This window comes from Platichthys flesus, chromosome 18, assembly GCF_949316205.1.
Source record: "Platichthys flesus chromosome 18, fPlaFle2.1, whole genome shotgun sequence".
NCBI classification, from domain to species: Eukaryota; Metazoa; Chordata; class Actinopteri; order Pleuronectiformes; family Pleuronectidae; genus Platichthys; species Platichthys flesus.
The window spans coordinates 20,166,833-20,190,798 of record NC_084962.1 but is presented as its reverse complement, the minus strand read 5'-3'; the positions used below and the strand labels follow the sequence as shown (position 1 = coordinate 20,190,798).

Below are 23,966 nucleotides of genomic sequence, written 5' to 3'. Positions count from 1 at the left end.
CCCTCCAACCGTTCCCCGCCTTCCGCACCGCCGACGGATACCGCCCCGCGGCCCCAGAGAAGGAAAGCCCCCGCACCAGCGACGCCGTGAGACACCGCGTACGAGGCCCCCCCCCCCCCTAAAAAAAACTTCAAGGCGTGCCGCACACCGAGCCTCTGGCAGCGTGGAGAGGAGGGCGACAGGTCGACTGCTCCCCCAGCCGCGGCCCGTGCCCAGCGGTTTAACCACAAATACCAAAATAGTAACGTAAAGTGACTTGGACAAGTCACTTTAATCTGATTACTGGTTTGGAAATAGTAACGCGTTAGATTAGTTGTTACTGAAAAAAGTGGTCAGATTAGAGTAACGCGCTACTAAGTTACGCGTTACTGGCATCACTGTCCAGTACACAAAAATACACATCTACAATATCAGAGTACTCATAAGTATCAGTCCCCTGAATAAGCCAGACTTGTGCCACAACACATCAGTGAAACTCTTCACTTTTAAAAGCAAACACTAACAGTCTGGTGTTATTCTTATTGTTCACACTGGTAAAGTTGTGTAAGTGTATTTATTCTCACCTGTAAATGGAATCAGCACCAGTAGCAGATGTAAAGACATTTGAATCCGTTTGATTTCATCCATTCTTCTTCTTTCTCTCCTCTGCTTCTCAGCTCTTAGTAAAAAGTGCAATGTGGTGTTTACTTCCTGTGGATCACTTCCCCTCAGTGACATGTCTCCTCTGTGGTCATGTGCTAGTTGCATGTAGAGAAAATATCCATCAGCACCGACTTTCCCCCGTCGACCAGAGACTGTGTGAATATCTGACGATGAACTAATGAGCAGCAGCGACTTTTAGATTCAGACACTTGTCACTCGTTCACATGAGAGATGCAAACATCAGGAGATTCAGTCCAAACAAAGGACGACACACGTCACCTCTGGAGCAGCTTCACATCTGGACTTTGATATTCTAAAGGTGGTCCAGCTTGAATTTCTGTCTCATGTTTATTGGTTTATTCCTGTGATAAAAAAATAATAACAAATTACAAACTTATCTTGAAGTTACTGAATGATTGTAACTTATTCAGGTTCATATTCAAACACATGGAGCCAAGAGCTATTTAACCATTTGTTCAGGTCACATGTGCATGGAGGATTTTTCAGTAATAAGATTTAATAACATTATTGACTTGGGCTTCAAAATGTTCACGTGAATCAAATGTGATTCTGTGGTTTCCAGCTGTGGATTGAACTTAGTTTGCCTGTGGACCAATAAAGTAAATGAAGAAGTGACCGTCCATCATGTCTCAGAGTCGTTGTCATATATGATCACATCTTTAACTTCACTGTGTCTGAAAATAAATCAACACATCATTCAGTGTGACGAGCATCACGGCTTCTTCAGTAGAAACCAGAAGCTGCCTCCCACTTCCTACTCATCTACTGAGAAAGAGATGAAGAAAGAAATGTCTCCAGTCTTTATTATGAAATCTGTTGTTAACACACAAACAAAGACACAACCAGTGTTAATTTTGGCAGCTATTTTTGATTTAGTTTTAGTCTTAGTCTTTTGACCAAAATTCATATTAGTTTTAGTCACATTTAGTCATTTTTATCCTTAGTTTTAGTCTAGTTTTAGTCACATTTAGTAGCCACATTAAACTCCTTTTCTTCTCTTCTCAGGCCCAGGGACCCTGTGTTGTGTCTAAAACTGCATAATAGTCTAGCTTGCAGTACTTAGGTTGTCCATTAGATATCTGTGATGGCAGATTTTATACTTAGATATGTTCAATGAAAGAAATGATTATATAATTATGATCGATTTTCTGTGTTGAAGACTGCGAACATGTGGGGGTCAGCTAAGGAGACTCAGATGTGTATTTGCTTGGAGACCTCTGTGCCCTCTGTTGAAACAAAAGGTTTTCACAGCAGGGGTCAATCCAGCAGAAGACAGGGGTCTGAGGAACGGGGTCCTCATTCAGATTGAAGGTGACCAAATGTAAGCCTGATTACAACAAAGCAGAGAGCTGATTGGGTAAACCTTCTGCCTCTTTGTGAGGAGGGGTCTAACTTGTATAAATGAACGTGACTTTCCATTGTTAAGCGCGCTTGCTCGAATCTTTCAGTGGTACAAGCAAGTTTGCCCTCAGCCGCAGCTGAGTAAGAATGAAACAACCAGAACTGATAATTGTCATATTGTGAAATGTATTAAATATTCCATTACAATATGTCGAGGGAATTTCACCCAGACATATAACAATGCTGAGAGAACTCAGAATCAAACACCACACATACACAAGTACTTGGTTTTTACTTGCAAGGGAAGTCCGCACCTTTGAGTAGGTCGCAGCCAACTTCAACGGTACTTCCCTTTCATAGTGCATTTATTCAAAAGCTCAGTTACGATGTATAGGTGGGGTTACATTTGCATACTATAAGAAAAAACGTCTTGACCGTCACATCTCTTCAGGCATGTTCCTTGCTTTGGGTACATTTCCTTATATGGCAAGAAACATACTGCAGTTAGACATGAGACTATTTGTGGTTACTGCAAGGCATGATGTGGATCTCAGAGGTGCTAAACTGCACACAAATGTCAGACTGTCACCCTCTGCATCAGCAATACATTCAGCACATGATAACTTTATATACAATTCTTCTAACACAATATCCCTACCAACATAGGTCTATAGCAGGGGTCGGCAACCTTTACTTACTTATTTTGCCTCCTCTTCACCCAAATAAAATGTGTCTGGAGCCGTTAAACATATTGATAACAAAGCTAATAAAGTTTAATTTAAAGTTATACTATTCTAAACTATAGTTTGTTGCATTTATGAAATTATAGAACAACAATAAAGAAAACTCTTGACATTTTATTGCTATTTGTACCTGATATAACAAAGGAAAACACCGAACATTTATGAAGAGAAGAAAATACAGAGGCAAGCGTGAACTACTTTGAAATAAATTAAACACAGAACTTTGTCGGGCTATTTGAGTCCTCCCCGTTTTTGTGGGAAATGTATGAAATAAGAAGTACCCTATTTTGAAATAAATATAAACATATAGCTGCAGCCTAATAGCTTAAAAATATATATTTAGTTTTAAATGTGAAAACAAAAAGTGAGAGCAGGTCATGCAGCAGGCGTATCTATCATCTAAACTGCAGCTCAGTAGAAACCAACTGCAGCTTCTGCTCTGATCAAGAAGCTGCTGCGCTGATCTCTGATCAGCTGAGACCAGAGAAACTCTGTGTTTTCACTGATTCCATAGTTAAGAAGCAGTCAGTCAGTGAGAGGCTGCTGCACGTGAACGAGCTCTGATCTTGTGTCTCTGAGCGAGTGAGTGGGGCGGGGGGCGGAGCCTCTGGACACACACACACACACACACACTCGCCTGCTCCTGATACTTCATGACGGCCTTTTTTGGTAGTTTTTCATTTCTCTTGTTGAGGGTTAAGGACAGGATGTCGCACTCGTTAAGCGAGCGAGTGAATAATGTGTATTTGCGTTGCAGCCTGATTATATTGTTGCATTTCAGGTGGTTTGCTGGACTTAAAGTGTTAAATTCTGGTGCATATGTTGCCATGTGTCAAGTTCACTATTTATTCCCATACAGCAAGGGCACATTTGGGGGGAACCTCACTAGGTAGTATATTCTCCTGCAGGTGAATGTGCCTCGGGAGAATGACCACCCTGCGGGGGTGAATGGTGCACACATAGCAGATACTGATCCGTGCGTCAGGTTCTGAATTTGTGCAGTTTTGGGGGGTTACAGGTATTTGCTCGTCACTCCCATCATTCCTGTGTAATCATATGGGGGCGTGATTAAGTTGGAGCCTAGAAGCCAAACACTAAATCTGTTGTAACGCTGTAATAAAAGTTCAAACGTGAGTTGTCTGACTGAAATATAATAAAGTATAAAAACACAAATTACTAACGGTGTACATACTAAATAAAGATAAGCCCAGTTGTGTTACCGTCCATGGAAAGGAAAAAAGAAGGTGCTGTCCGAAGTTCTGTGAAGTTCTGTGAAGTCGTCTTCTTTTGCTCTCTCACTCAGTCCTTCCCCTCCTACTCACAAAGCCGGTAACCTCCTGGACGATATTTTCACCAGAAACTGCTCAACATCTAACCTCAGTGTAACTCCACTTCATGTCTCATACCACTTCTTCATCTCTTACTCTCTCCCACTATCTCAAACCAACAACCCTACCACATCCACAGAGTCGGCACCTGTCCGTCTCAACATTCGTTCCCTCTCTCCTTCCTCTCTAGCCTCCTCTGTTTTATCTGCCCTCCCTTCCACTGACTCTTTCTCACTCAGGCATCCTAACTCTGCCACTGACATTCTCCTTTCTGCTCTGTCCTCCTCTCTTGACTCTCTCTGTCCTCTTACGTCACGCCAGGTCTGCAAGTCCTCCCCAGCTCCGTGGTTGTCTGACTCGGTGTGTGCTGACAGAGCCACTATGCGATCATCAGAAAGGAAACGGCGGAAATCTAAACACCTGGACGACCTGCTTGCTTATCAGTCTCTTCTCTCCTCTTTTTCTGCCTCTATTTCCACAGCCAAAAGCACTTTTTACCAAACTGCAATTCAATCCTCATTTTCTAACTCCAAAAAACTCTTCTCCATCTTTTCCAACCTCCTCAACCCCCCCAGTCCCCCTCCTCCTTCCTCTCTTCTACCAAGCCACTTTGTCAACTACTTTAAAAAAAAGATAGATGACATACGCTCTTCATTTTCTGATCCTCCTTCTATAACCACACTTCCATCAACTTCATCTTCATCTCCTTCGCTTTCCTCTTTCACCCCCCCCCGTCTCCCAATCAAGTTCTGACCTTGGTAACCTCCGCCCGCCCGACCACCTGCCCCCTTGACCCCATCCCTTCTCACAGTCTCCAGTCTATTGCCCCTGACCTTCTTCCTTTTCTTACCCATCTAATCAACACTTCCCTGTTGACTGGCTGTTTCCCTAATTCTCTGAAGGAGGCAAGAGTAAATCCTCTCCTGAAGAACCCCCCCCCCCCCCGACCTGTCTGAAGTAACTAACTACAGACCTGTCTCTCTCCTTCCCTTTGTTTCCAAAATTCTTGAGCGTGCTATCTTTAATCAACTCTCCTCCTATCTTAACCACAATAATCTTCTTGACCCTCACCAGTCTGGTTTCAAGGCAGGTCACTCAACTGAGACTGCCCTCATTGCTGTCTCTGAGCAGCTTCACACTGCTAGAGCAGCGTCTCTCTCCTCTGTCCTCATCCTTCTAGACCTCTCTGCTGCATTCGACACAGTGAACCACCAGATCCTCATTTCCTCCTTTCAGGACCTCGGTGTCTCAGGCTCTGCTCTCTCCCTGCTCTCTTCCTACCTCAATGAACGCACTTATAGGGTAACTTGGAGAGGATCTGTGTCTGAACCTTGTCCTCTCACTACTGGGGTCCCTCAAGGTTCTGTCCTGGGTCCTCTCCTCTTCTCTTTGTACACCAACTCTCTCGGCTCTGTCATTCATTCACATGGCTTTTCCTACCATAGCTATGCTGATGACACCCAACACCTGAAGATTAACCTTGTCAAGAGTGAACTACTGTTCCTTCCAGGGAAAGACTCTCCCACCCACGACCTGACTATTAACTTTGACAACTCTGTGTTAACCCCCACTCAGACGGCTAGGAACCTGGGTGTGACACTCAACAGCCAACTCTCCCTCACTGCCAACATCACTGCAACAACACGGTCCTGTAGATTCATGCTGTACAACATCAGGAGGACACGCCCCCTTCTCACTCAGAAGGCGGTGCAGGTTCTGGTCCAGGCTCTGGTCATCTCACGTCTAGATTACTGTAACTCCCTCCTGGCAGGTCTGGCTGCTACTGCCATCCGACCTTTGCAGCTCATCCAGAATGCAGAAGCTCGACTGGTTTTTAACCTAAATTCACTCACACTGCTCCTCTCCTCCGCTCCCTTCACTGGTTACCAGTGGCTGCTCGCATCCTGTTCAAAACACTAGTACTTGTGTACCATGCTGTGAACGGATCTGGTCCAGTCTACATCCAGGACATGGTCAAACGTTACACCCCAGCACGTTCACTCCGCTCTGCTTCGGCCAATCAGCTCGTTGCTCCCTCACTGCTAAACACTCATCAACATCACAACTGTTTGCTGTCCTGGCTCCTAGATGGTATAACCAGCTCCCCATTGACATCTGGACATCAGGAAGTTTACACATCTTCTGCAGAAAACTAAAAACACATCTCCTCCGAATATACCTTGAATAAAAAAAATAAAAAAAATAAAATACTAACACTTTAAAAGCACTTAAATTGAACTTACTTATAGCACTTTTTTAGTTTTGAAATTGTACTTTCTTGATTCTTGTCGTCCTGGGTTTGTACCCTCATGGTTGAATGCACTAATTGTGAGTCGCTTTGGATAAAAGCGTCAGCTAAATGAAATGTAATGTGATGTAATGTCTTGCTGGTTGTGTGGCTCTTGCCATGATTTCACAGGTCATGGGGCCTAAGTGACCAATAGGAGTTGACATTTGTGTCTCTGGTCGGTTTCCACTCCTCTGCGTGAAGTTGAGGCATCCTGGGAGACTGAGTTCTGGAGGCTCTGGTTTTCTCCAGAACAGAGGGACATTGATTAACTGATTGATTGATTGATTGATTGATTGATTGATTGTATATCCTACAGATCCAGGGTGGTGATGATGTAGTGACCTTCAGCACTGTGGAAGCTCCCTCCTCTTCTACTGGACCCTCAGCTGATCCCAGCAGCCATGAAGAGACTCGTCCCGGTGATTCCTCCACGGAGCAGCAGTGAAGACAGGGTGAGAGGACAGAGTCTGTGGGACAATGAAATCAAAAGCCAATTTATTTCCTTCCATAAAAGTGTCTGTAACAGATATTTAAATTGTCAAAGTAAACAAAATGACTCGTTGTGTCTGTAATTTACCTTGAGATGCTGTTTAGAGGTTAATTATTAATTATTATTGGGGGTTAATATTACACCTTCAAGTTATTCTGCTCTGTCCTCTGCTGCCATCTAGTGCTCATTAACTGAACAACCACTAACATGTCTGACTTCCACCAAAGAGTTGGTTTGTGCCTCTGACAGTTTCTTTGTTTTTCAGCAGGAGTAATAAAAAACTGGTGGAATCAGGAAACATGAGTCCAGAAAGAACTGAGTCAGTTTGGGGGCGGAGCCGGACAAAGGGGCGGATCCAGGAATTCCAAAATACAACAGACAACCTTCATAATAGAAACACTCCACAGATCAAGAGTCAGTTTCACAGAACCGTGTTCAGTCTAATTCTTCCTCTGGTGTCAGTTTGTCTCTCTGAGGATTACAGGGGAGTTGCTTTCCTCATTTCTTCCTATTTTCTGCTTCTGTTACAACCTTGAGGTTGTGTGGATATTTCTCTCTCTCTCTCTCTCTCTCTCTCCTGAGAGTTAGTGGGGGGGCCGAGGTGAATGCTGCAAACATCTGTCTCAATAAAACACACACAGGCTCAGAGATGTGGAACCTGCAGGACATCCCGTTTAATAAAAGCACTGAATATTGTTATGAATACTGATATTGACTGAGGGGGGGAAGGTTCATCTTGTTGCATGTAAATCAACATCATTTAAAAAGTCTCTCAACTCAAACCTGGAAGAATCAACCTGCAGTATCTACATCACAGCATGAAACACTAACATGTCTATAACAGCCGGCTCATCAAGCTAAACGTACGATATCTATATGAAGATAAACCATCTTATGATTATTATTATTACTTAAACACTGCAGCAGTAGCTTAACCTACAGCTCTCCCTTCTGGCACACTGGGCAAAACGCTTTTTACAACACATTGGATCATAAACAATCATTCATATCATATCATCATACATTACATTTCCTTACATTTCATTTAGCTGATGCTTTTATCCAAAGTGAATTGCAATAAGAGCATCAACCATGAGGGTTCAAACCCAGAACAGGAAGAATCAAGAAAGTACAATGTTCTATCAAATAACACGTCACCATTGTAATGTATAAGAATAACAGCTGGATCAGAAGAACATGAAGATACAGAATAAAATATTCCAAACGACAAACTTCAAGAATCAATAAAATGGCTGAAAACTGGTTAAATCCAGTCCACATGATAAAAGTGAGTTTTATATAAATCTTTACAGACTGTCGGGCCTTGGCAGTGGTTTAAACTAAATCAAAGTTTCATCTGGGAATGTTCCCACCTTTGTTTCTTTTCTATCTAATGAGAATCACATTATTAGAGTGACTTTGTTTTCACAGCAGAAAGTTGTAACAAATGATTCCTGATATAGAAATATCAAAGTCAAATGAAACTCTACTATTGTATGAATGTGACGTTGGCATAGAGGCTGCTGGGATCAGCTGAGGGTCCAGTAGAAGAGGAGGGAGCTTCCACAGTGCTGAAGGCCACTGCAACATCACCACCCTGGATCTGGAGGATATACAATCAGTCAATCAATCAATCAGTCAGTCAATCAATCAATCAGTCAATCAATCAATCAATCAATCAGTCTCCCTCAGTGAACTATTGTCAGATGATAAGCTTATGTCATTTGAACAGCTTACTAACAAATACAAATTGTCCAAACAAGATTTCTTTAAATACGTCATTATATCACTCATAGCACAACCCTTATTGATCACCTTGAAATATCTGCTGTTGAGAGGATTCTGTTTCATCAACAATTGAAAGTGTCTCTGAGCTCATTTTACCATGAACTTAATGGTTTTTCTACTACTGGTGCGCAGGGGGTCAGAGGTGTGTGGGAGAGGGAGTTGTATGTGACCATAGATGAAGACAAGTGGGATACCATTTGGTCTCTTGCAAAAAATATTTCAGTTTGCACTCGGACAAGAGAAATACAACTTAAGATTTTACACAGATTACATATTTCCCCTCACAGCAGGCATCTCTTCAACCGCTCTCTCTCCCCTCTGTGTCTCAAGTGTAAACTGATGTGGGACTTTAACTCATTGTTTCTGGTCTTGTCATGAACTTCAAAGATATTGGGTTAAAGTTATGAGTGAAATAGAGAGAATTTTTCATTTTAATATAGGAATGGACCCCACATCCCTGATTCTAGGTCTCCCAAGTGACTGTTTGAAAACAGCAGCCAACAAAAGATTGTATAATATTTTAATGTTTGCAGCTAGGAAAAATATTCTTTTATATTTCTGAACTGATCCCTTTAGAATATCTTACGTCAAACATCACAGTGTAGATCAGTTCTAGAGAGTGTGGCGCCCATTTTTGGACTATATCGGTCCAGACCTTTCCTCCACCCTATTAAAAGGACTGCTGTGGACTTGAACGACATTTGTGTTCTGTGAGATTCATCACCTCTTGCCTCATGCCATATGTTCATCCCTCATGTAAGAGCTGTCATGTATGTTTTGTGTTTGTTTTGTTTTGTGTCTATCAGTCAATCATCTGTACAGCACCTTTCATCAGGCTAGTGTAGTTCAACGTGCTTCACAGATCACAACAAATACACATGTTGCTAAGGAATATGATAAATATGGATTTAAAAACAAACAAAACCATCACAGCATAACAACATGTATCAAAACACAAAGAAACATCCAGAACTTTAACTTTCACATTAAAACTTTAGAACTTAAGATGACATCATTATTTCATGGTGTTATTACAAGATAAATAAAAACTTGGAGGAGGTATAAACTCTATAAGTGACATGTTAGTTTCATCTGTGAATGTTCTCACCTTGTTTCTTCTCCATCTGATGAGAATCACAACCAATACCACGATCGAGGCAAAACCCACAACCAGACGAATGTACCACCACCAGTCTGTGAACAGAATTTACTTTTTATTAACTTTTTATTCTTATGTGAAGTACTTATTGTGTTTTTATGTTTTATGTTCACTGTATGCACCAATATACCAAAGAAAATTCCAGGTAGGTGTGAACGTACTTGGTAATAAATACTTTCTGATTCTGATTCTGATTCTGACAAGAGCTTTAGTTTCCTGTTCAGTCCAACTTCCTGTATTTACACATGTTGTTAACATGAACTCCATCAACACGAAGCAGCACAGAGATGAATGAGAGGTGCAGTGAATATTCAGTACCTGTTGTCATCTCATTGTTTCCTGGTTCGTTCTTTCCTTCTTAAGAAAAAGAAATGTATTAACAAATGGAATTTATTGGATCAGGAGCAGTTCATCGTGTTCTGTGTTTTCTCACCTGATGACGGAGGGATGAAGGAAAACTTTTCCTCTTTGAAACCATCATTCACTTCACATGTTAATGAGCTATAGTTCTTCATCTTGTGAACAAAATGGGATTTTGAGAAGCTCACATTGGCCGAGCAGGAAGACTGTGATGTCTTCAGGTCTGTGTTGTTTTCAGTCACATCTTTATTCATAAACAGCCACTTCACTGTGAGGTCACAGCTTCTACATGATGGTGACACAGAGCAGCTCAACGTCACCTCATCACTTCTCTTCTGCTCAGTCACTGGTGATGATGGAGATATTGAGAGAGAAAGATAACATGAGTGAAACTATGTCCATCAGAATGATCAGAATTATCATAATGTTTTTATGAAGAGACTCTTTTACTCACCGTTGACAACAGAGAGATAAACATAATGATATTCATATGTTTGTGTTGTCAGGTCAGACTGTCTGCAGACGTATTGACCAGCATCTTCAGCTGTGACCTCCCTAATAACCAGAGAACAGTTTGCAGCAAGACGTAGTCTGTCTGCTTTAGATTTGGAAATCACAGATGTGTGGAGCTGCCTGTTTACAAACAGGTTTACTGATCTAGTCCCCTCTGAATCAACGAAGAGCCAGGTAGTAGCTCCAGAGTTCACATGATCATCTCTCATCTTGTCACAAGACAAAGTGACTTCAGCTCCAGCTCTGATGATGATGGAGGAAGATTGGACAGTGAGCACTGTGGAGGAAATGAGAGAGAGACAGCAACAATTAAACTAAACCAAGAAAAAGACTCATATTTTCATTCACTTCTGAATGTGAGGATTATTTTAGACATAACTTTGTAAATTAAGACCAAATGGAGCATGACTGACAAGATGAACCTGAAAAACATCAACTCCAGTTTTCTCCCTGCATTTGAATGCCTCAGCCAACCAGTCCAGTTCCAGTCTACGTACTTTTGTCTCCAGACTCATGAGGTCACTCTGACACTTGATCACTGAAATCTAATCTGTTAAGTTTTCATTCGAGGAGACAACTGGTCAGAATCTGAAGAAATTCAGACTTGAGATGTACGAGAGGCCAAAAACCTGAAACCTTGACCTTTAACCTGCAAATCTAACCAGTGAAACCGTGAGTTAATGGGCAGATCAAAATATGAGGAATGATCCAGTACACAAATACACACAAGTACAATATCAGAGTACTCATAAGTATCAGTCCCCTGAATGAGCCAGACTTGTGCCACAACACATCAGTGAAACTCTTCACTTTTAAAATCAAACACAAACAATCTGGTGTTATTCTTATTGTTCACACTGGTAAAGTTGTGTAAGTGTATTTATTCTCACCTGTAAATGGAATCAGAGCCAGTAGCAGTAAAGACATTTGAATCCGTTTGATTTCATCCATTCTTCTTCTTTCTCTCCTCTGCTTCTCGGTTCTTAGTAAAAAGTGCAATGTGGAGTTTACTTCCCGTGGATCACTTCCCCTCAGTGACATGTCTCCTCTGTCTTGAATTTCTGTCACATTTTTATTGGTTTATTCCTGTGATAAAAAAACAATAACAAATTACAAACTTATCTTGAAGTTACTGAATGAATGAAACTTATTCAGGTTCATATTCAAACACATGGAGCCAAGAGCTATTTAACCATTTGTTCAGGTCACATGTGCATGGAGGATCTTTCTGTAATAAGATTTAATAACATTATTGACTTGGGCTTCAAAATGTTCACGTGAATCAAATGTGATTCTGTGGTTTCCAGCTGTGGATTGAACTCAGTTTGCCTGTGGACCAATAAAGTAAATGAAGAAGTGACCGTCCATCATGTCTCAGAGTCGTTGTCATATATGGTCACATCTTTAACTTCACTGTGTCTGAAAATAAATCAACACATCATTCAGTGTGACGAGCATCACGGCTTCTTCAGTAGAAACCAGAAGCTGCCTCCCACTTCCTACTCATCTACTGAGAAAGAGAGAGAGAAAGAAATGTCTCCAGTCTTTATTATGAAATCTGTTGTTAACACACAAACAAAGACACAACCAGTGTTAATTTTGGCAGCTATTTTTGATTTAGTTTTAGTCTTAGTCTTTTGACCAAAATTCATATTAGTTTTAGTCACATTTAGTCATTTTTATCCTTAGTTTTAGTCTAGTTTTAGTCACATTTAATAGCCACATTAAACTCCTTTTCTTCTCTTCTCAGGCCCAGGGACCCTGTGTTGTGTCTAAAACTGCATAATAGTCTAGCTTGCAGTACTTAGGTTGTCCATTAGATATCTGTGATGGCAGATTTTATACTTAGATATGTTCAATGAAAGAACTGATTATATAATTATGATCGATTTTCTGTGTTGAAGACTGCGAACATGTGGGGGTCAGCTAAGGAGACTCAGATGTGTATTTGCTTGGAGACCTCTGTGCCCTCTGTTGAAACAAAAGGTTTTCACAGCAGGGGTCAATCCAGCAGAAGACAGGAGTCTGAGAAACGGGGTCCTCATTCAGATTGAAGGTGACCAAATGTAAGCCTGATTACAACAAAGCAGAGAGCTGATTGGGTAAACCTTCTGCCTCTTTGTGAGGAGGGGTCTAACTTGTATAAATGAAGGTGACTTTCCATTGTTAAGCGCGCTTGCTCGAATCTTTCAGTGGTACAAGTAAGTTTGGCCTCAGCCGCAGCTGAGTAAGAATGAAACAACCACAATTGATAATTGTCATGCTGTGAAATGTATTAAATATTCCATTACAATATGTCGAGGGAATTTCACCCAGACATATAACAATGCTGAGAGAACTCAGAATCAAACACCACACATACACAAGTACTTGGTTTTTACTTGCAAGGGAAGTCCGCACCTTTGAGTAGGTCGCAGCCAACTTCAACGGTACTTCCCTTTCATAGTGCATTTATTCAAAAGCTCAGTTACGATGTATAGGTGGGGTTACATTTGCATACTATAAGAAAAAACGTCTTGACCGTCACATCTCTTCAGGCATGTTCCTTGCTTTGGGTACATTTCCTTATATGGCAAGAAACATACTGCAGTTAGACATGAGACTATTTGTGGTTACTGCAAGGCATGATGTGGATCTCAGAGGTGCTAAACTGCACACAAATGTCAGACTGTCACCCTCTGCATCAGCAATACATTCAGCACATGATAACTTTATATACAATTCTTCTAACACAATATCCCTACCAACATAGGTCTATAGCAGGGGTCGGCAACCTTTACTTACTTATTTTGCCTCCTCTTCACCCAAATAAAATGTGTCTGGAGCCGTTAAACATATTGATAACAAAGCTAATAAAGTTTAATTTAAAGTTATACTATTCTAAACTATAGTTTGTTGCATTTATGAAATTATAGAACAACAATTAAGAAAACTCTTGACATTTTATTGCTATTTGTACCTGATATAACAAAGGAAAACACCGAACATTTATGAAGAGAAGAAAATACAGAGGCAAGTGTGAACTACTTTGAAATAAATTAAACACAGAACTTTGTAGGGCTATTTGAGTCCTCCCCGTTTTTGTGGGAAATGTATGAAATAAGAAGTACCCTATTTTGAAATAAATATAAACATATAGCTGCAGCCTAATAGCTTAAAAATATATATTTAGTTTTAAATGTGAAAACAAAAAGTGAGAGCAAATCAGGCAGCAGGCGTATCTATCATCTAAACTGCAGCTCAGTAGAAACCAACTGCAGCTTCTGCTCTGATCAAGAAGCTGCTGCGCTGATCTCTGATCAGCTGAGACCAGAGAAACTCTGTGTTTTCACTGATACCATAGTTAAGAAGCAGTCAGTCAGTGAGAGGCTGCTGCACGTGAACGAGCTCTGATCTTGTGTCTCTGAGCGAGTGAGTGGGGCGGGGGGCGGAGCCTCTGGACACACACACACACACACACACTCGCCTGCTCCTGATACTTCATGACGGCCTTTTTTGGTAGTTTTTCATTTCTATTGTTGAGGGTTAAGGACAGGATGTCGCACTCGTTAAGCGAGCGAGTGAATAATGTGTATGTGCTTTGCAGCCTGATTATATTGTTGCATTTCAGGTGGGTTGCTGGACTTAAAGTGTTAAATTCTGGTGCATATGTTGCCATGTGTCAAGGTCACTATTTATTCCCATACAGCAAGGGCACATTTGGGGGGAACCTCACTAGGTAGTATATTCTCCTGCAGGACAATGTGCCTATGGTGAATGACCACCCTGCGGGGGTAAATGGTGCACACATAGCAGATACCGATCTGTGCGTCGGGTTCTGAATTTGTGCAGTTTTGGGGGGTTACAAGTATTTGCTCATCACTCCCATCATTCCTGTGTAATCATATGGGGGGGGGGGGTGATTAAGTTGGAGCCTAGAAGCAAAACACTAAATCTGTTTTAACGCTGCAATAAATGTTCAAACGTGAGTTGTCTGATAAAATAAACTATAAAAACACAAATAACTCACGGTGTACATACTAAATAAAGATGTGTATGTGAGTATGTGTGTGTGTGTCTGTGTGAGTCAGCGTGCTTTCAAAATGGCGGTTGGCCACACCGAAGATAACGGACTCTCCCATTTGGAATGTTTACAACATGTGGCGGGGGTCAGAGAGAGATGGGTGCTGTGATATGTGTGTGTCTGTGTGTTGGTGCCACATTAGAGAAAGTTTCTAGATGCTACAAGGAAAGACTGAAGAGCATAACTAACATTAACTTCAAATAACTTGTAACCACAATATCACATCAACACAAATCACAAGGAATCGAATAAACAGTCTTTTCTTAACCTGGTATAATTATTAAATCCAGTTGTGTTACCGTCCATGGAAAGGAAAAAAGAAGGTGCTGTCCGAAGTTCTGTGAAGTTCTGTGAAGTTGTCTTCTTTTGCTCTCTCACTCAGTCCTTCCCCTCCTGCTCACAAAGCCGATAACCTCCTGGACGATATTTTGTCCAGAAACTGCTCAACATCTAACCTCACTGTAACCCCACTTCATGTCTCATACCACTTCTTCATCTCTTACTCTCTCCCACTATCTCAAACCAACAACCCTACCACATCCACAGAGTCGGCACCTGTCCGTCTCAACATTCGTTCCCTCTCTCCTTCCTCTCTAGCCTCCTCTGTTCTATCAGCCCTCCCTTCCACTGACTCTTACTCACTCATGCATCCTAACTCTGCCACTGACATTCTCCTTTCTGCTCTGTCCTCCTCTCTTGACTCTCTCTGTCCTCTTACGTCACGACAGGTCCGCAAGTCCTCCCCAGCTCCGTGGTTGTCTGACTCGGTGTGTGCTGACAGAGCCACTATGCGAGCAGCAGAAAGGAAACGGCAGAAATCTAAACACCTGGACGACCTGCTAGCTTATCAGTCTCTTCTCTCCTCTTTTTCTGCCTCTATTTCCACAGCCAAAAGCACTTTTTACCAAACTGCAATTCAATCCTCATTTTCTAACTCCAAAAAACTCTTCTCCATCTTTTCCAACCTCCTCAACCCCCCCAGTCCCCCTCCGCCTTCCTCTCTTCTACCAAGCCACTTTGTCAACTACTTTACAAAAAAGATAGATGACATACGCTCTTCATTTTCTGATCCTCCTTCTATAACCACACTTCCATCAACTTCATCTTCATCCCCTTCGCTCTCCTCTTTCACCCCCCCGTCTCCGAATCAAGTTCTGACCTTGATAACCTCCGCCCGCCCGACCACCTGCCCCCTTGTTGACCCCATCCCTTCTCACATTCTCCAGTCTATGGCCCCTGACCTTCTTCCTTTTCTTACCCATCTAATCAACACTTCCCTGTCAACTGGCTGTTTCCCTAATTCTCTGAAGGAGGCAAGAATAAATCCTCTCCTGAAGAAACCCACCCTCGACCCGTCTGAAGTAAATAACTACAGACCCAACTCTCTCCTTCCCTTTGTTTCCAAAATTCTTGAGCGTGCAATCTTTAATCAACTCTCCTCCATCTTAACCACAATAATCTTCTTGACCCTCACCAGTCTGGTTTCAAGGCAGGTCACTCAACTGAGACTGCCCTCCTTGTTGTCTCTGAGCAGCTTCACACTGCTAGAGCAGCCTCTCTCTCCTCTGTCCTCATCCTTCTAGACCTCTCTGCTGCATTTGACACAGTGAACCACCAGATCCTGATTTCCTCCCTTCAGGTCCTGGGTGTGTCAGGCTCTGCTCTCTCCCTGCTCTCTTCCTACCTCAATGAACGCACAATTTTTAAGGTAACTTGGAGAGGATCTGTGTCTGAACCTTGTCCTCTCACTACAGGGGTCCCTCAAGGTTCTGTCCTGGGTCCTCTCCTCTTCTCTTTGTACACCAACTCTCTCGGCTCCGTCATTCATTCACATGGCTTTTCCTACCATAGCTATGCTGATGACACCCAACACCTGAAGATTAACCTTGTCAAGACTGAACTACTGTTCCTTCCAGGGAAAGACTCTCCCATCCACGACCTGACTATTAACTTTGACAACTCTGTGTTAACCCCCACTCAGACGGCTAGGAACCTGGGTGTGACACTCGACAGCCAACTCTCCCTTACTGCCAACATCACTGCAACAACACGGTCCTGTAGATTCATGCTGTACAACATCAGGAGGACACGCCCCCTTCTCACTCAGAAGGCGCTGCAGGCTCTGGTCATCTCACGCCTAGATTACTGTAACTCCCTCCTGGCAGGTCTACCTGCTAGTGCCATCCGACCTTTGCAGCTCATCCAGAATGCAGCAGCTCAACTGGTTTTTAACCTCAATTCCCTCACACTAATCCTCTCCCTTCACTGGTTACTAGTGGCTGCTCGCATCCGGTTCAAAACACTAGTACTTGTGTACTATGCTGTGAATGGATCAGGTCCAGTCTACAACTTTTTGAAACTAACACTTTAATAGCACTTAAATGGCACTTACTTATAGCACTTTGTAGTTTTGAAATTGTACTTTCTTGATTCTTGTCGTCCTGGGTTTGTACCCTCTGGGTTGAATGTAATAATTGTAAGTCGCTTTGGATAAAAGCGTCAGCTAAATGAAAAGTAATGTGATGTAATGTCTTGCTGGTTGTGTGGCTCTTGCCATGACCTCACAGGTCATGTGGCCTAAGTGACCAATAGGAGTTGACATTTGTGTCTCTGGTCAGTTTGCAATCCTCTGTGAGAAGTTGAGGCATCCTGGGAGACTGAGTTCTGGAGGCTCTAGTTTTCTCCAGAACAAAGGGACATTGATGGGGGGGGGGGGACGCTGCAAACATCTGTCTCAATAAAACACACACAGGCTCAGAGATGTGGAACCTGCAGGACATCCCGTTTAATAAAAGCACTGAAAATTGTTATGAATACTGATATTGACTGAGGGGGGGAAGGTTCATCTTGTTGCATGTAAATCAACATCATTTAAAAAGTCTCTCAACTCAAACCTGGAAGAATCAACCTGCAGTATCTACATCACAGCATGAAACACTAACATGTCTATAACAGCCGGCTCATCAAGCTAAACGTACGATATCTATATGAAGTGTTGTGCAATAGTAGGAGTAGAATTGACGTTGGCTAATTATTAATAATCATGAAATATGATTATTAAAATACAATTATTTCTTAAAAATAATCAAAAATGATAAAGCTATTAATTAAGAATAGTAACACATTTAATTAGAAATTATACGGTTATCCATTAATAATAGTTAAAATAATTAATGAAAACAATAAAATTATCAATTAAGAATAATACAAATCTGTAATCATTGCTTATTGTCGCGGGGCACCACCCTGGTTACAGGGACCAACAATTCAATCTTTAAATATCAGTCTCAATGATATAGGTTATATTAATAATCTCAATATTTAGTATTAATGATTATATAATAAACAATGAAGGGTTTTAAGTTCGAACACAGGCTATAGTAATCCAGCTGTATACACATACATATGCACAAATAATCACAGAAATACAAATACTTTAATTACAAAAGTATTTATTAAAAAAGGGGAAATAAAGTTAATGTTATTTCAATGATTCTTCATTTAACAAACTCCAATATTTCAAAGATGGTAACAACAGCAGCAGCACTTATCACAATTGTCACACATGTAATACGGAGTATCTATGTGTGTGTGTGGTCGTGTGTGTCTGCCTGTCTGTGTGTGTGTGTGTGTAAGAAAGAGAAAGGGGAGTGGCTATGGCGTAATGACGTGGTGACGTCCTCTGGCCGAGTTCAAGGTGATGTTACATTCACGTACTTTCAAGATGGAGGTTACCTTAGTGAAGCCACGTTGCGAAAAGCAAAATGGCTGCCGGTCACTGACCTTAACAAAGGGGATCTTTAAGACAAAGAGATTTCTTATCTCGTGGTTTTGGCGCCGAATGGCGTCGAGATGTATAAATGCTCGTTAAATCTAGATTTCTCCATGTAACATGAAAGGTATAAATGTAGGTCGGGACGTGTGTAAAAACAGGTTTAGGAGGAGAGAGAGAGAGAGAGAGAGAGAGAGAGAGAGAGAGAGAGAGAGAGAGAGAGAGAGAGATCAGGAAACATCGTCAGAGACAACTACTAGCAAAGCAGGCAGTCCAGTTACATGAGATTTATCTTTTAACAGATGTAAATCTCCGCACAATATCTCTGACGGTAACACGCAAAAAGGAAGCGCCGGCTCTGTACCGCGCTCTTCTCAAAAACACAGTAAACAAAGGAACCGGATGTGTCGTCTCGGCCCGCCGTGTAGCACGGCTAAAAACAGATCAGCGATCTACAAACAAACATACAATCAAACAAATGACACGCTAAGTATTTAAACTAGTCTCTGCCCAGACAATAAAGCCTCTTACTGTGACCTCCGCGGTGTTGCTTGCGCGTGGGGCGCGGATTTCCCGGAAGTCCAGTGAATCTGTCGTTAAACCTCAGGATGCGTGCGAACGGGCGGATTCCTGGAAAACAAATCAGTGTCCTGGTCTCTTAAGCGGTGCTCCGGTGGGTCTCGTGGTTGCAACGGAGGTCAGCGCTGGACCGAAAAGAGCGAAGTCTCTTGCTCTTGGAACGAAATTCGGCTTCGTCTCTTCTGCAGGGATGAGCAGCGGTTGACGCAGCTGTGGATTTAGAAAGAAAGTCTCCGAGCTCGGCCAGCGAGAGAGTGAGTTCCTGTGCACGGCCTTTTCAAGTTAAAAACAAAAATAGTCTCTATCAAAGTAAGATCAGACTTAAAATAAAAGAAAATGAAAGAAATGAAAGAAAATAACTCTGGTTGCCCCCTTTAGCAACTAAATCATCTGGAAAGACCCGGAGGGGTCTGTTGACGTCTTCAGAGCAGGGAAAATGGCAGCGATTATTGATGTCTCAGTGGTTTTATTCTACCTGAGAGGTTCTGCCTCCTTGAGGTGCTGGTCATAGGATGATGCTGGCTTTAAGCCAATTGAGTGTCAGAGTTGGACCTCAGTGGGCGGGGCTTGGAACTCAGCGGGGGTCCTGAAGGCGCTTCAGGACATTTTCCAACCACCAGGGGGAGATTCTCAGGCCTGCTGGAGAATGTTTTCCCTCCAAAAGTTTTACAACCCTTTGTCCTCACCGTCGGCTCCAGTGTCTGGTGTTCAGCCTCTGGACTGTGGCCCAACAAAGATAAACCATCTTATGATTATTATTATTACTTAAACACTGCAGCAGTAACTTAACCTATAGCTCCCCCTTCTGGCACTCTGGGCAAAACGCTTTTTATTACACATTGGTTCATATACAATCATTCATATCATATCATCATACATTACATTTCCTTACATTTCATTTAGCTGATGCTTTTATCCAAAGCGAATTACAATAAGTGCATCAACCATGAGGGTTCAAACCCAGAACAGGAAGAATCAAGAAAGTACAATGTTCTATCAAATAACACGTCACCATTGTAATGTATAAGAATAACAGCTGGATCAGAAGAACATGAAGATACAGAATAAAATATTCCAAACGACAAACTTCAAGAATCAATAAAATGGCTGAAAACTGGTTAAATCCAGTCCACATGATAAAAGTGAGTTTTATATAAATCTTCACAGACTGTCGGGCCTTGGCAGTGGTTTAAACTAAATCAAAGTTTCATCTGGGAATGTTCCCACCTTTGTTTCTTTTCTATCTAATGAGAATCACATTATTATGAGTGACTTTGTTTTCACAGCAGAAAGTTGTAACAAATGATTCCTGATGTAAAAATATCAAAGTCAAATGAAACTCTGCTATTGTATGAATGTGACGTTGGCATAGAGGCTGCTGGGATCAGCTGAGGGTCCAGTAGAAGAGGAGGGAGCTTCCACAGTGCTGAAGGCCACTGCAACATCACCACCCTGGATCTGTAGGATATACAATCAATCAATAAATCAATCAATCAATCAATCAATCAATCAGTCAATCAATCAATCAATCAATCAGTCTCCCTCAGTGAACTATTGTCAGATGATAAGCTTATGTCATTTGAACAGCTTACTAACAAATACAAATTGTCCAAACAAGATTTCTTTAAATACGTCATTATATCACTCATAGCACAACCCTTATTGATCACCTTGAAATATCTGCTGTTGAGAGGATTCTGTTTCATCAACAATTGAAAGTGTCTCTGAGCTCATTTTACCATGAACTTAATGGTTTTTCTACTACTGGTGCGCAGGGGGTCAGAGGTGTGTGGGAGAGGGAGTTGTATGTGACCATAGATGAAGACAAGTGGGATACCATTTGGTCTCTTGCAAAAAATATTTCAGTTTGCACTCGGACAAGAGAAATACAACTTAAGATTTTACACAGATTACATATTTCCCCTCACAGCAGGTATCTCTTCAACCGCTCTCTCTCCCCTCTGTGTCTCAAGTGTAAACTGATGTGGGACTTTAACTCATTGTTTCTGGTCTTGTCATGAACTTCAAAGATATTGGGTTAAAGTTAAGAGTGAAATAGAGAGAATTTTTCATTTTAATATAGGAATGGACCCCACATCCCTGATTCTGGGTCTCCCAAGTGACTGTTTGAAAACAGCAGTCAACAAAAGATTGTATAATATTTTAATGTTTGCAGCTAGGAAAAATATTCTTTTATATTTCTGAACTGATCCCTTTAGAATATCTTACGTCAAACATCACAGTGTAGATCAGTTCTAGAGAGTGTGGCACCCATTTTTGGACTATATCGGTCCAGACCTTTCCTCCACCCTATTAAAAGGACTGCTGTGGACTTGAACGACATTTGTGTTCTGTGAGATTCACCACCTCTTGCATCATGCCATATGTTCATCCCTCATGTAAGAGCTGTCATGTATGTTTTGTGTTTGTTTTGTTTTGTGTCTATCAGTCAATCATCTGTACAGCACCTTTCATCAGGCTAGTGTAGTTCAATGTGCTTCACAGATCACAACAAATACACATGTTGCTAAGGAATATGATAAATATGAATTTAAAAACAAACAAAACCATCACAGCATAACAACATGTATCAAAACACAAAGAAACATCCAGAACTTTAACTTTCACATTAAAACTTTAGAACTTATGATGACATCATTATTTCATGGTGTTATTACAAGATAGATAAAAACTTGGAGGAGGTATAAACTCTATAAGTGACATGTTAGTTTCATCTGTGAATGTTCTCACCTTGTTTCTTCTCCATCTGATGAGAATCAAAACCAATATCATGATCGAGGCAAAACCCACAAACAGACGAATGTACCACCACCAGTCTGTGAACAGAATGACAAGAGCTTCAGTTTCCTGTTCAGTCCAACTTCCTGTATTTACACATGTTATTAACATGAACTCCATCAACACGCAGCAGCACAGAGATGAATGAGAGGTGCAGTGAATATTCAGTACCTGTTGTCATCTCATTGTTTCCTGGAGCTGGTTCGTTCTTTCCTTCTTCAGAAAAAGAAATGTATTAACAAATGGAATTTATTGGATCAGGAGCAGTTCAACGTGTTCTGTGTTTTCTCACCTGATGACGGAGGGATGAAGGAAAACTTTTCCTCTTTGTAACGATGCTTCACTTCACATGTTAATGAGCTATAGTTCTTCATCTCGTGAACATAATGGGATTTTGAGAAGCTCACATTGGCCGAGCAGTTAGACTGTGATGTCTTTAGGTCTTTGTCGTCTTCAGTCACATCTTTATTCATAAACAGCCACTTCACTGTGAGGTCACAGCTTCTACATGTGGACACAGAGCAGCTCAACGTCACCTCATCACTTCTCTTCTGCTCAGTCACTGGTGATGATGGAGATATTGAGAGAGAAAGATAACATGAGTGAAACTATGTCCATCAGAATGATCAGAATTATCATAATGTTTTTATGAAGAGACTCTTTTACTCACCGTTGACAACAGAGAAATAAACCTGATGATCTTCATGTGTTTGTGTTGTCAGGTTAAACTGTCTGCAGACGTATTGACCAGCATCTTCAGCTGTGACCTCCCTAATAACCAGAGAACAGTTTGCAGCAAGACGTAGTCTGTCTGCTTTAGATTTGGAAATCACAGATGTGTGGAGCTGCCTGTTTACAAACAGTTCTACTGCTCTAGTCCCCTCTGAATCAATGAAGAGCCACTCAGTAGCTCCACAGTTCACATGATCATCTCTCATCTTGTCACAAGACAAAGTGACTTTAGCTCCAGCTCTGATGATGATGAAGGAATATTGGACAGCGAGCACTGTGGAGGAAATGAGAGAGAGACAGCAACAATTAAACTAAACCAAGAAAAAGACTCATATTTTCATTCACTTCTGAATGTGAGGATTCTTTTAGACATAACTTTGTAAATTAAGACCAAATGGAGCATGACTGACAAGATGAACCTGAAAAACATCAACTCCAGTTTTCTCCCTGCATTTGAATGCCTCAGCCAACCAGTCCAGTTCCAGTCTACGTACTTTTGTCTCCAGACTCATGAGGTCACTCTGACACTTGATCACTGAAATCTAATCTGTTAAGTTTTCATTCGAGGAGACAACTGGTCAGAATCTGAAGAAATTCAGACTTGAGATGTGTGAGAGGCCAAAAACCTGAAACCTTGACCTTTAACCTCCAAATCTAACCAGTTAAACTGTGAGTTAATGGGCAGATCAAAATATGAGGAATGATCCAGTACACAAATATACACAAGTACAATATCAGAGTACTCATAAGTATCAGTCCCCTGAATGAGCCAGACTTGTGCCACAACACATCAGTGAAACTCTTCACTTTTAAAATCAAACACAAACAATCTGGTGTTATTCTTATTGTTCACACTGGTAAAGTTGTGTAAGTGTATTTATTCTCACCTGTAAATGGAATCAGCACCAGTAGCAGTAAAGACATTTGAATCCGTTTGATTTCATCCATTCTTCTTCTTTCTCTCCTCTGCTTCTCGGTTCTTAGTAAAAAGTGCAAGGTGGAGTGTACTTCCTGTTGATCACTTCCCCTCAGTGACATGTCTCCTCTGTCTTGAATTTCTGTCACATTTTTATTGGTTTATTCCTGTGTTAAAAAAACAATAACAAATTACAAACTTATCTTGAAGTAACTGAGTGAATGAAACTTATTCAGGTTCATATTCAAACACATGGAGCCAAGAGCTATTTAACCATTTGTTCAGGTCACATGTGCATGGAGGATTTTTCTGTAATAAGATTTAATAACATTATTGACTTGGGCTTCAAAATGTTCACGTGAATCAAATGTGATTCTGTGGTTTCCAGCTGTGGATTGAACTCAGTTTGCCTGTGGACCAATAAAGTAAA

At 41.4% G+C, this 23,966-nt stretch overlaps 1 protein-coding gene across 3 annotated transcripts; it reads right to left on the bottom strand.

Moving 5' to 3' along the window:
* Positions 1-7,505: 7,505 nt before the first annotated feature.
* LOC133973635 (uncharacterized) lies at positions 7,506-23,672 on the bottom strand. Of its 3 annotated transcripts, none has more exons than XM_062411610.1 (6): positions 23,508-23,672; positions 22,559-22,894; positions 22,181-22,450; positions 22,060-22,104; positions 9,752-9,837; positions 7,506-8,458 (listed from the first exon to the last, which is right to left on the bottom strand). In XM_062411610.1, the coding sequence occupies exons 1-6, from the start codon at positions 23,656-23,658 to the stop codon at positions 8,345-8,347; spliced, it is 1,002 nt and encodes a 333-aa protein (XP_062267594.1). In that variant the 5' UTR covers positions 23,659-23,672; the 3' UTR covers positions 7,506-8,344. The 3 variants fall into 3 exon arrangements, with proteins under 3 accessions (XP_062267594.1, XP_062267595.1, XP_062267596.1); XM_062411611.1 differs by lacking the exons at positions 7,506-8,458; positions 9,752-9,837 and adding exons at positions 19,867-20,547; positions 21,841-21,926; XM_062411612.1 differs by lacking the exons at positions 7,506-8,458; positions 9,752-9,837 and adding exons at positions 19,867-20,547; positions 21,841-21,926 and having other exon boundaries at positions 22,060-22,101.
* Positions 23,673-23,966: the final 294 nt, after the last annotated feature.